At 49.3% G+C, this 12,709-nt stretch overlaps 1 protein-coding gene across 2 annotated transcripts in view; it reads right to left on the bottom strand.

The window, feature by feature from the left end:
* Med12 (mediator complex subunit 12) overlaps nucleotides 1-12,709 on the bottom strand; it is a 29,708-nt gene that overhangs the window by 4,025 nt on the left and 12,974 nt on the right. The window contains exons 20-41 of one of the 2 annotated variants that reach the window (XM_004660961.3): nucleotides 12,180-12,343; nucleotides 11,828-11,959; nucleotides 11,048-11,275; nucleotides 10,730-10,874; nucleotides 10,445-10,565; nucleotides 9,667-9,768; nucleotides 9,456-9,569; nucleotides 9,032-9,207; nucleotides 8,687-8,866; nucleotides 7,546-7,617; nucleotides 6,966-7,099; nucleotides 6,636-6,797; nucleotides 6,156-6,267; nucleotides 5,908-5,997; nucleotides 5,257-5,366; nucleotides 4,866-5,001; nucleotides 4,060-4,221; nucleotides 2,070-2,444; nucleotides 1,688-1,838; nucleotides 1,348-1,553; nucleotides 1,111-1,188; nucleotides 802-1,019 (exon numbers count right to left, since the gene is read on the bottom strand). In XM_004660961.3, the coding sequence (XP_004661018.1) occupies nucleotides 802-1,019; nucleotides 1,111-1,188; nucleotides 1,348-1,553; nucleotides 1,688-1,838; nucleotides 2,070-2,444; nucleotides 4,060-4,221; nucleotides 4,866-5,001; nucleotides 5,257-5,366; nucleotides 5,908-5,997; nucleotides 6,156-6,267; nucleotides 6,636-6,797; nucleotides 6,966-7,099; nucleotides 7,546-7,617; nucleotides 8,687-8,866; nucleotides 9,032-9,207; nucleotides 9,456-9,569; nucleotides 9,667-9,768; nucleotides 10,445-10,565; nucleotides 10,730-10,874; nucleotides 11,048-11,275; nucleotides 11,828-11,959; nucleotides 12,180-12,343 (3,368 nt within the window). The remainder of the gene's footprint in view (nucleotides 1-801; nucleotides 1,020-1,110; nucleotides 1,189-1,347; nucleotides 1,554-1,687; nucleotides 1,839-2,069; nucleotides 2,445-4,059; nucleotides 4,222-4,865; nucleotides 5,002-5,256; nucleotides 5,367-5,907; nucleotides 5,998-6,155; nucleotides 6,268-6,635; nucleotides 6,798-6,965; nucleotides 7,100-7,545; nucleotides 7,618-8,686; nucleotides 8,867-9,031; nucleotides 9,208-9,455; nucleotides 9,570-9,666; nucleotides 9,769-10,444; nucleotides 10,566-10,729; nucleotides 10,875-11,047; nucleotides 11,276-11,827; nucleotides 11,960-12,179; nucleotides 12,344-12,709) is intronic. The other variant, XM_004660962.2, reaches the window with a different exon arrangement.

The following is a 12,709-nucleotide window of genomic DNA, read 5'->3' as shown; positions in this document are numbered from 1 at the left end:
AGACACAGGGAGAAAGACAGACAGAGGGAAAGAGAGAATGGGCGTGCCAGGGCTTCCAGCCACTGCAAACAAACTCCAGACGTGTGCGCCCCCTTGTGCATCTGGCTAACGTGGGACCTGGGGAACCGAGCCTCGAACCGGGGTCCTTAGGCTTCACAGGCAAGCGCTTAACCGCTAAGGCATCTCTCCAGCCCTTGTTTTTTGTTTTTGAGGTAGGGTTTCACTCTGGTCCTGGTTGACCTGGAATTCACTCTGTAGACTCAGGGTGGCCTCAAACTTACAGCGATCCTCTTACCTCTGCCCGAGTGCTGGGATTAAAAGTGTGCACCACTACACCTGGATTCTCTTTCAAATAAATAAATAAAAATGTTTAAATGGGGGCTGGAGAGATGGCTTGCAGTTAAGGAATTTGCCTGCAATGCCAAAGGATCCCAGTTTGACTCTCTAGGACCCACGTAAGCTAGATGCACAAGGGGGAGCATACATCTAGAGTTTGTTTGCAGCGGCTGCAGGCCCTAGCGTGCCCATTCTCTCTCTCCTCATCCCTCTTTCTCTCTCTCAAATAAATAAATAAACAATATTTTTAAAATTGTCTAAAAGACAAAAAAAAAATATTCTGGGTTAGCAAATGTGAGACTAGTGGTCTCCAGAGTCCTTACAACTCTAGCGCTTTGTGTTATGTGACAAGATTTGTGTTTCTGAGGTCTCCAAAAGTTCCGACCAGGCCCATCACCTTTAGACATGGGCATTCCTAAATGAGGTGTTGGCTTACACCTCACAGTCTACCACTACTTTGGGTACCTTTGAGTGGAGGTCAATCCATGTCCATAGGTAGGGGCCTGTTGGTGCACATAGCCACTGGGCCGCTGTTGCAGATGGCGAGTAGGATCTACAAGAGTAGGATTGGTAGAAGGGTGGGTGCTCTGGTAAGGCTGGCTGGAGTAGCTGGGGGGCACCATGGTACCTGCAGGGCCTGTGTGTTGCTGCAATCCCACATGAGAAACATAAGAAGTATAGCCCTAGAGGAAAGGAGGAGAGAGGGAGTCAGAGCATTGGGTGGACATGTCAGTTGTTTCCTTCGCCCCGATGCTCACAGTTCCAGGCCCTTACCTGGGAAGTCTGCAAACCATAGGAAGAGCTAGGAGTCATCTGATGGACAGATGACTGTCCCAACATCCCCTGACTCTGCTATAGGGAAAAAGGAGAACTCAAGTTCAGGAAATGTTTTCTGCTGTTTTCTCTTATACCTCCCACCCTGTGTATCCTTATGATGGTGCCTGGCATCTTCTCATTCCTGTGACTCCCAAACCCCCTCTCCCTGGCAGCCCTCCCTACTGCCCCTCTCACTATCTTTGCCTGGAGCTGTTGGCGAAGGCGCTGTCCCTGGGGCACCGTGGGTTGCTGCTGCCGGTACACAGAGGTCTTATAAGATGAGGGTTCTAGGCCCATGACACCAGTCATAGTTGTAGGCAGCACGCCCGGGTAAGCTGGTCGAGTTGGCAGCTTCTGCATTGGTAACCTCACAGGGCGATATGGGTCCACACGAGGACCACCTGGAAAGGAAAGCAAGCTGACCTCGTTAGGTTTTTCCATCACTCCAGCACTGCTCAGAGTTTTGGCCTCCCATACATCCCCTAAGGATGGAGGAATGTTCCGATGACCCACCGTTCTAGTGGCTAGCACTTACCAGCAGGTAGAGGCTGGTTCTGGGTGTACAGGCCTATGGAGCCCTGTCTGTAGCTTAGATGGGATATAGAACCAGGGTTTGCATGGTGCAAAAGGTCTGGAGGCACTGTCACGCCATAGGGGCCACTCCGACCTGGTCCCATCACATAGTCCTGCATGGGTATAGAGAATGACAGTTGAATAGATTGCAGCCGTTTGGGGTGGGGAAAGTGAGAGAAGAAGGGGTAAAAAGGAGCTTCACTGACATGGTTAATTTTTATCATGATTCTAATGGCACCCCTTCCCCATGCACCCTCATGCCTGCCACAGACCAGGAGCTCTCACTCTCTGCTACATACAAAACTTGGAAGAGAGGCTGAGGCGGGGAGGGGCGCATTACTGGCCTCGGTTTTGGTGGCTGGCTGACTGCGTTTCTTGCTCTTGGTGGACTTCTTCTTGCGCTCCTCAGTGTTGGGTGGAGCAGCCCCTGGTTTATCAGTCTTAGGGGGCTCAGGAGCCTTTTTCTCGGGCTCTAGCAAGGCAGGGGCTGGTGGTTCCTCATCTTCTGGAGGCAGTGGCAGTGGCTCCAGGTAATAGGCTCTGGGCCGGGGCCTCAGGTGTGTGTGGTACAGCAAAAGCCGCTGCTGTTCCTCCCCTCGAGCCACTCGCCGGTCCACGCGGACTGTGCCAAACCAGGCCCAGGATAGTGATGCTGATGGCTTCAAGCCCTCAAAAATCTCCCAGGGGGAGAGTCTTTGTTTGGTGGAAACCTGTAGACCCTGCTCCAGGAAAGGAGAGACAATGAGCTGTTGAGACTTGGAAAGCGGGCTGGAGAGATGGCTTAGCAGTTAAGTGCTTGCCTGTGAAGCCTAAGGACCCCAGTTCGAGGCTTAATTCCCCAGGACCCACGTTAGCCAGATGCACAAGGGGGCGCATGCATCTGGAGTTCGTTTGCAATGGCTGGAGGCCCTGGTGCGCCCATTCTCTCTCTCTCTCTCTCTCTCTCTGCCTCTTTCTCTCTATGCCTGTCACTCTCAAATAAATAAATAAAAATAAACAAAAAATTTAAAAAAAAAGACTTGGAAAGCAAAGGCAGACCTTGGGAACTTGTAGAAGGGGTAAAGTATCTGTGGACAATTCTTAAAACAAGGGAAAAATGTCTTAGGGAGATGGTGAGAGGAGGAAAGATAGATACAAACACACAGGTACATGCATACACATGCAGGAGAGACCATTCGGCTGGGAGAGAGGCATGAAGGGGAAAGATAAGGCCAAGAGGAAAAGAAATTCCAGAGTCAGATACAGGGTGACAGAGAAGAAGGTAAGGACAGAGAAAGAGTACAGAGGGTGAGACTGACATTCACGGAATGACACAGCCAGAAACAAGAAGGCAAGCTGGGCATGGTGGCTCATGCCTTTTAATCCCAGCACTGGGGAGGCTGAAGTAAGAGGATATCAGGAGTTCAAGGCCAGCCTGGGCTACAGAGTGAGTTCCAGGTCAACCTGAGCTATAGTGATACCCTACCATGAGAAACAAAATTAAAAAAAAATCCCCAGAAAGTAAAAATAAAGAAGGCATAAAAAGAGAGAGAAGGCAGGGAGAAACCAAAGATGGAAGAGAAAAGCAGCCAGACAGAGAAACAGGAAGAGAGAGTTAGAGAGGTAGAAAGAGAGAGAAAAAGAGAGAGGAGGAGGTGAAAGAGGAAAAAAAGGACTCAAGAGAATGTATATACAAAGACAGTGTACTTTGGATTTTCAACTCCATACCTTCTTCTTCCTCTATTATATACCATGATTATGCTTACTCAGTAAATACTTCTGCCCGCCGTGGTGGCAGTGCACGCCTTTAATCCCAGCACTTGGGAGGTAGAGGTAGGAGGAATGCCATGAGTTTGAGGCCACTCTGAGACTATGTAGTGAATTCCAGGTCAGCCTGAGCTAAAGTGAGATCCTACCATGAAAAATTGAAATAAATAAATAAATACTGAAACTGACAGAGGCAAAAGACAACTTAGCAGAGATGGGTAGGTGGGGAAGAGTTGAAGGGAGAAAAGAAAGAAGAAGAAGAGATCTTGTGTCAGAGGGTCGAGGGGTGGGGTGGGACAAAAAGCATGCGGGGCAGAGGAGAAAGGTGGGGCACAAGGAAGGTGGCTGGTGGTAAGTAAAAGGTAGACTAAGGTTGCAAGAAGCAGGTAGGGTTGAAGAGAGTCCAAGGAGAAGATGGACTCCAAAAGAGGGGGAGATAAAGTGTGAGGACAGGAAAGTGATGCTTTCAATGTCCTACAGATGGTTTGTGGGCTTTTTTAGGCAGAGCTTGATAAACTCTTGAATCTGCTGTGTCGGCTGGTAACATGGAAAAAGAGGCAAAGGGTGTCGGCACACAGCAAGACATGCCTCCTTCTTGAAGATGGAATCAAAGCCAGCAATCTTGTTGCCTTTGGTGTCGATAAGGGAGCCCTGGGGCTCACACGTAATGACATCTCGAGTCTGCTTGGGCAGCGGCAGCAGTTGGCGAACCTTTTCCAGACTGTCTGACTGGTGCTCCCCCAACTCCTTCTGCAGGCATACAAAGATGGGTCATGAGTTCAAACATACAGAAAAAGGAGGACAGGAAGTCTGGGGGGGGGGGGGTGGATAGCACAGAGCCTGGCATAAAGAAGATACTCAGAAGCCAAGTATGGTGTGCACACCTGTGATCCCAGCACTCAGGAGGCCGAGGTAGAAGGATCACAGTGAGATCGAGGCCAGCCTGGGACTATAGAGTGAGTTCCAGGTCAGCCTGGGCTAGAGGGAGACTCTACCTCAGGGAAAAATAAAAGATACTCAGGGTTGGGAATGATAATGCACACCTGTAATCCCAGAACTTAGGAGGCTGAGGCAGGAGGATCACCTTCAGGTTCATGTCCAGCCTGAGGTACATAGTGAGTTCCAGAACAACCTGGGCTACAAGAGTGAGACCCTATCTCAACCTCCATCTCCCCCTCCCCCACACAAAGTAAATCCAATAAAAAGAATGCAGTAACCAGTGACTCTTCATTGCAGGAATAACCAAGAACAGGCAGGAAAGGAGAGGGATGAGGCCTCTGACCCAGAACAAGCCCCTTGCCCTGCAGGCTGGATGGCAAATGCAAAGTCAAGGCAGAGGAAGCTGTCATTTCCAACAAACCAAAACTGTGCCCTTCCTTGTTTCCTCTGCTCACCTGTAACTTCTTTACCAGATTCATGTATGCACGTTTATTTTCCTCCATGCTGCCTTGAGAGATGCTAGACATATCTGCAGCCAATGTCCCATTGATAAGCACACTCAGCATGTCCAACACAGTAGTGAAGAGCTCGCTGTGGCAGGCAGAAAGCCAGGGAACATGCGAGAGAGAGAGAATGAGAGAGAAGAGCAAGAGGTTAAGAAAGAAAAAAACCCGGTCTCAGGGAAGGTCACAAGCAGGAAGGGGATACTCACAACGCCATCCCAAGGGGCCCAAGACTGTGTAGGGAACCCAAGGCCACAGAGTCACCCTGATCTCAGTAGCTACTGCAGCTGGCATAGGGTGGGGGCTCCTCCAGGGCATGAGCTGCAAGGGCAGGGATGCTCACTTGTTGGACTGCATGTCCACAGTGCCGCTGATGATGATCTCCAGGAGGAGCACGGCCCACTCCGTGGTCTGCTGGGTACTACGTTGCACCGTATCAAACATGCCCCCCACCTGCCAGGGCCACAAGTCAATCAGATGGTTCAGGGGTGATGGCCAGAGTTTGAGAAAAGCTTAGGTTAGATCCTGGTTGGGTGGGAGTTGAGACCCCTTGAGGCCCTGTCCCATCATTGGTACCTATAATTTGTTACTTGCTCTTGGGCTAATGACTCAATTCTTGATATCTCTGGGCCCCTGTTTCTTTACTTGTAAAGTGATGATAATGATACTAAATGAGTTCCAGGATTCCATTCAACATTCCACATCGGGTTTCTAGTATTTCTGGGACCCAACCAGCATCTCAAATATTGAGGCAGAATCCTTTTAAAGATCCAAGGTATTCAATCTAATGGACCGTGGCCACAGGGATTCCAGTTCCTTTAACAACTTTAAGGCCCTGCATCCTTTAGGATTCTTTAGGAAAGCAGTGTTAATACCGGAAGACCACAAAAAAACCTGGGGCCTCCATCCTCAACCCTGTCCTCCCCAACTTGGGGGATTCTTTACTGCATTTCCAGCCCCACCCCTTCCTCCTTCACCCCAGCTCCCCCCTCACCAGGTTGAGCCGCAGTTTGAGTGCCTCATGCATTAGCTGCCTTGGTTTGCAATCATCTAAGTACTGGCCATCCCGCCAATTAGTCACAATCTAGGATAGAAACAAGTTTAGCATGCAGCTCAGGGATCTTCTCGTTTCTATTCCAAAGCACCCAATGTGTTTATCAGTCATGAAGGGTAAGCACAGAGTGGCCTCTTAGGTGCATCCTTCCCCACCTGATGCCACCTCCACAGCCTAGAGACCCATACCTGGTGCACCTGGTTGTAGAGGGAGGTAAGTAGTCCCTCACGTTGCTCATCCTGCCCTTTCAGACATGTCAGCACCAATGATAAGAAGGGCTGTTGGCTCAATAGGGACATGCTAGAGTCAGGAGAAGAGAAGAGAGGAGAGGAGAAGAGAGGAGAGGAGAAGAGAGGAGAGGAGGGGAGGGGAGGGGAGGGGAGGGGAGGGGAGGGGAGGGGAGAGGAGAGGAGAGGAGAGGAGAGGAGAGGAGAGGAGAGGAGAGGAGAGGAAGAGAAGCAGAGGAAGGTTGTGGGTCAAGCACTTCCAAACTCCTTCCTCCACATCCCAGCTTCTACTCACATAAGACCTCTGCCCAGTTATAACACTCATCCTCTGATTTGCCACTTCCCTGTGACATCTGTCCTCAACCCTCACTCCCAAAGTTTCTTCTTCACTGGGCCTATTTCATATCATTTCCACCACTTAATCCTCCATAGCCCCTTTACCTCTTCTGCTTTTGTCGATCACGTTCTTTGCGGGAAGATGAACCCAAATGCTGGCCCTTCTCTAGTTCCTCCCCAGCAGCTTTTAATACATGTCCTTGGACTGAGGTGGGTAGTTTGGCAATGAGAGGGGCCACTAGCCACACACCAGAGCGCTCTAGTGAGCTAGAAGACAAAGGACACAGGATTTTTAGGGGAACCAGGTGGGCAGAGTTGAACACCACACCTTTTCCTTTCCCTTGGCAAGCCCAGTGTCTCCATGTTGCAAGTATCATTTGGGCTACCATCTGAGAAACTCACAAGGGTATGAGTTATAACATGTTTCTACTCAACCTGAGCACAGGTTTGGTCTTGCTGCTGCTGGGCATGTTGTTTGTAGTATTTCCAGAAGATGACCCTGTCTCTGCTGACTGTTGGAAAACCTCGATTGTAGCCTTGGCAATGTTCTCCAAGAGGGAGTTCATCTCCTGGGGAGGATGAAAGGGACAGAAGTGCTAACTAGGTGGCCAGAGGTGAAAAGAAATCTTGAAGAGATGGGATAGAAGGGTGAAGGACAGTATCTGTGGAGGTAAGAGAGGGAAGTACAAACATAACTTTGTTGGAAGCTGCGCTTCCTTGGCTTTCTTATTTCTCCAGTCCTCCTCTGCATATCTTCTTACATCTGTGGCCCCCAAAGTAGGTTCCACTGTCACCACAACCATGCTCTCTCACAGCTCAAAGCTCCAACACTCCCAACCCATGTCCTTTATCATCACCTCCACATGTCTGTCATTCTTCCATCCCTTCTTACCTCTCTCCCTCTCAGTCAGGAGCCCAAGGGTAAGACCTAGGTTCCTCTGTGATGGATGATCTTTCTGAAACATGGAGCTACAGGTGGGCATGGGAAAGGGAGAGCCTGGCGGCAAATACTCACATTGTTAGGGGTCTGCTTGATCATGAGCTGCAGCTCTAAGGAAGACTGGCGCATGGTCCACTGGTCCAAGTTCTGTAGTAGAGATCCCATTCCCAAACCATTATGCCACCCTTAGCTATCTACTAACTTATACTCGATTCCTGATCTTCCATCACCTTGAATGACAAATTCCTAGAAGTCTAAAGGGGATCTCTAGGTCCCTATCTTTAGTAAAGACACCATTTCAGTAATGTAAAAATCATTGAAAACTAGCCTATTTTTAAATATGGCTTGAGAAAGATTTTACATTTTTATCTTTCCCTAGATTCCAAAGCCTCACATCCCCTAGCACCACAAGGTTCTGCTTAACATATAACCTTTAAATCCTCCATCTCGAAGTTCAGACATGCCTCTGTTGTTTTAGATCAACTGCTCAAAGTCCCTGACCGGGGGAGGGGGTGGGGGCTTTATAGGGCAATCTCTCAAAGTCCTGTAGAGACCAGTAAGCTACTGTTAGCCAATCTCCCTTCAGCATTATCTCCTCTGGGCCAGAGAGATCTCATTCCTTGAGTTTTTCCTCCATGGCCTTATTTTTCCACCCTCCAGTCACCTGAATGTCTGAAGTAAGCAGTGTGATGAAGTGAAAGGCCATGGGCATTCTAAAGTTCACACACTGACTAAACTTACTAGTTCATATGACCTTGGACAAGTTAATCAACATCTTCAAGTCTCAGTTTCCACATTGTTCAAATAAGGATAACTCACTTCAAAGGGTTGTGATGATTAAATGAGAAAATGAACATATAGTGGCATGCACAGTGCTTAGCACAGTACCTGTGCACAAAAATACATGCTCAATAGTAGTAGCTATTACTATTCAGTGACTGAGTAGCAACTGAAGTGCCAAATATACAGAGCTAAAATCCAGGCATCCCCAAGGCCATTCCTCCCACTGATGAGCTATATTCACTCCAGACTCTTGAGTCTAGACCATATTGGATCTGTTTCTAAGCCCATGATGGAGATGTTTTTCTTGTTTCCTTTGTATTACATACTTGTTCATCCTATTTACTGAACACCCTCTCCTTTTCTCAGTTCTCATTGTTTCTCTCTAGATTGGGCACCCATTACTTCCTCCAATACCCCCAGCACTTTGGCCTACCTGCAGAATCCGTTTAATGCGCTGCCGCTGGGGGTTTTCCCCATCTTCATTGTCCAGCAGCCGATGTGGATAGCAGATAAGCTGCATGAGGCGCTGAGCCTGGGCGCTACTCAACACTGGGTCTTGCAGATCGTTGCTGTCCTCACACAGTGACTTAAGGCAACGCTCTCCTACCCATTCCTGAGGAAGATGATAATCTGGAGACTGCAGGCAACCCCAAGGGGTTGTGCCAGAAGCAGGTAAAGGGACTCGATGTATAGTAAAGGAGGTAGTGTGAGCATGGGCTGGCAACAGGATTATGTTACACAGAGGCATTTAAGAGGCATGGGGGGGGGTGAGACTGACCTGTTGGCAGATGCTGCGCAGCACGTACTTGGCATAGACATCCAGACTTGCTGTCTCTACAGAGATGTTGCGGCCACCCTGCCTCCGACCACCACTGCCACCTCCTCCCTCCTCTTCTGGAAGTTCTTCTGTTCCTCCTGTCACAGTGAAGCCTGAACCCTTCAGTTCCGCATCCCCTGTGGTTCACGGGTGGGAGATAGGGAGGGCAGACTGAGATCAGAGCACTCTGTGGAAACTTGCCCTGGCCCACAGAGGCACAAACTCCCCCAGTCCTGCCTTATGGGACAGAAATATACTTCTCTCCCTCACCTCCTCTCCAAAGGTCAGAAAGACCACCTTTGGGAGAGAGAAAGACTGTCCCTGTAGTTTAGCTGGCACTCCACCCTATACACACTTCTGGCGGCTCCCTTCCTACTCCCCATACCAAGTACAAACACAGCCTTGAGAACAGCAAACACAGCTCCATCCACGATGCGGTTCTGGGAGGCAGCCAGCAGGTGGCGGTCACAGGAGGAGCGGATTCCAACAGTAGGCTTGTCTGCAGAGGGAGCTGAAGTCAGGGGAAGCAATAGTACAAACGGTGGGCTGGAAAAGCCACACTTTTCTAAAGGCTGGCTCCAATCAGAGTCACTTACTTCCATCAGACTGGCAAGGATTGAGCTGTGGTGTCTTAAAAAGGTGGAGGAGGATTCGGCAAGTAAGCCGGGCCCCTGGCTCAGAATCCTGTTCACTACAAGCTAAAAGTAAGACAAAGCACATCTGAAAAGGATGAAGCTGAACTGTGTCTGTGTGCGCGCGTATATGTGTGTGTGTGTGTGTGTGTGTGTGTGTGTGTGTGTGTGTGTGTGCATGTGTGTGTTGGGAGGGGGCATAAGGGGAAATACAGCTGAGGTGAAAGGAGAAAAAGGAAGATAGTACTGGAGAGATATTACACAGAACTATTATCCAGTTCAAGGGTCAAAAACTGGAGAGGTTAGCCGAGCGTGGTGGCGCACACCTTTAATCCCAGCACTCGGGAGGCAGAAGTAGGTGGATCTCCATGAGTTCGAGGCCACCCTGAGACTACGTAGTTAATTCCAGGTCAGCCTGGACCAGAGAGAGAGACCCTACCTCAAAAAAAAAAAAAAAACCTGGAGAGGTCAGTAGGATAGGACTGAAGCATGAAGGAAGGAAGCCTTGGGTTTCATCTTCAGCAACACACACACACACACACACACACACACACACACACACACACACACACAAACACAGGGTAGTTAGGGCTGCAAATCTAGGGTTCAGAAACAGGCCCTTCCTTCCAACTTGGGATGAAAGTAGCATGGGCCAGGGAAGTGCCCCACAATGAGTGGATGGTTCTGGAGTGTATGTATTGACTTGTGGTGGAGTCCTAAGGGTTATGGATTGGTAGTTCACCAGCATTGAGGAGTGAAGGGATGGCAGCACAGCGAATCAGGTCTTCAAGGAGCAAACACTGCCGGGCGATGAGGATGGCAACAAAAGTAGCCAGGGAGTCATGAAAAGACAGGTCACTGACCTGGAAAAAGCAGACAGACACCATAGCTCAGTAGAGGATGTCCCGTCTATGTGCCATGCCTCACACTACTCAACTCTGACCATCTATAGCCTCCGTGATTGTGACCAGATCCCGTGTGTGGGTAACTGTCCCATTGCCCCAAAAGGCCCCACCCTAAGGCTCACATCTACGTTGCACAGGAGATCATTGAAACCACAAGTGCCATTGTTAGAAGAACAGCACAAAGCTTTGAGAACTCCTAGCCACTCTGCACTCAGTGACTTGCAGTAGCCGGTCAGTTCTGCACACAGGATTGCGATGTCATTCACCCTAGGGAAAAGTACAGGTGCCCTCAGGTAAAGTTTTGCTTCACAAAACTTAAGAGTTATTAACTTTTTGTCTCTACCCCTGTTATAATGAAGGGTACAGTAGCTCCCATGTATGTCACCCCTCCAAGTATCAAGCAGGTGTATGATCCCTAGCCCTCTCAATATGTCTCATACCTATCAGGATCATGATGCCCCACACAGACGTGCATGAGGGCATTGCAGACAAAGCTGTAGCGGTTAGCAGGGTTCTCACTAAGACTCTTGCCTAACCCTGTGTAGGTGAAAGTGTGAGCAGCAGGGTTCTCCAGAGTGTCAATCATGAACTCAGGCGCCCAGCGCATATTGGATTCTGATGGCTCCACGTTGCAGTAGATAGTGTTCTTCACCTTTGAGCAAAAGTCACTGTAGGGGTGAGGGAAAGGAGAGAGCCGTACTGAAGAAGGTCTGATGATGTACAGGGATGGCCAAGAAAGGGGAGAAAAGAAAAAAAAAAAAACAGGAGTGAGGGATGGAAGAGGGACCTTGGGACCCCCCCCCCAAAAAAAAGAGAGAGAGGGGAGAGAGATGGGCTGGGCATGGTGGCGCACACCTTTAATCCCAGAACTTGGGAGGCAGAGGTAGGAGGACTGCTGTGAGTTTGAGGACAGCTGGGATAGAATGAGACCCTATCTCAATAAAACAAGAGAGAGAGAGAGAGAGAGAGAGAGAGAGAGAGAGCTGGGCCATAACAGACTGGGCAGGAAAGGAACCACACGACAATAAAAAAAGGGTGGCCTGTGGAGGCAAAAAGGAAGAAGGCCTACTCTCAGTAATGCAATAACATGTGGAAGGCACAGTCTATAAGTGACCCTGTACAGACAGCAGGGAGCTGGGCTGGGCTTTGCCCCTGAAGTGGATGGGAAAGAGAAAGGGCTGGGACTTACTCTCTACCCCTTACCTCCCTACCTCTCTTACCTGAAGAGCTCCCCAAATTTGCTCTTTAAATGGCTACAGGAGGTATACAGATCATAAAGATAAGCAAGGATACAGCGTTCTGCAGAGGAGCCATCTGACCGGTTCATTCCATGTTTCACTACACCACACAGTCTGTCACAGAGGTGGGATAGGGAGAATCAACTGGTGGTATCCAGGGCCCAGGGCACAAAGACCTCTTGAAACAAATTCAAGTGTCTAAATAACACTATTCCTTCCCCCACTACAATGGCAGACACCTCCCCAGTGTAAGCCCATGTGTTCTTTCCAGGCTACTTCCAACTGGCATTTGCCAGAGTCCTGTGTGTTTCAGATACTTTGATGCCATGCTTACCCCTCAAACACCTGTGCCATCTGGTCCTGGTTGAGGATGAGACAGGCATGGTAGTGTCGCAGTACGGCCACAATACACAAGCATAGGCTGGTAGTGTAGCTGCCCACCAGATCCGAGGATTTGAGAAGCAGCTCAGCTTCAACCACACTCAGTTCATTCAGCAGCTAGCAGAGTGAATGGGGGCGACACATGAGAAAAGAGGCATCATACTGTGCATCATCCCCATTTCTATGAAGAATCTGGCAAGGCCAGGTCTGAACCCCTTCTTTCTAGATCCACCTCAGCATAGAAGGGCCCAGTTACCATGTGGGCACTGTCTTTCACTCTATTAGCAACATCTCTAGCCGTGTCCAGGACAGCATTCTATGCACTCCACAGTGGAAGGATAGTCAGTACCCAAAGCTCTAATCTGTTTCTTGGGCCACCCCAGAGAACACTTAAATCTCTATTCCTGCAGTCTTAGCTCATGTTCCACTTCCCCTGTGCTATTCTTTCTGCCCCTACAAATAGCCTAGAAACTGGCTGAAGCC

This window comes from Jaculus jaculus, chromosome X, assembly GCF_020740685.1.
Source record: "Jaculus jaculus isolate mJacJac1 chromosome X, mJacJac1.mat.Y.cur, whole genome shotgun sequence".
NCBI lineage: Eukaryota > Metazoa > Chordata > Mammalia > Rodentia > Dipodidae > Jaculus > Jaculus jaculus.
This window is presented reverse-complemented; position numbering and strand designations above follow the sequence as displayed.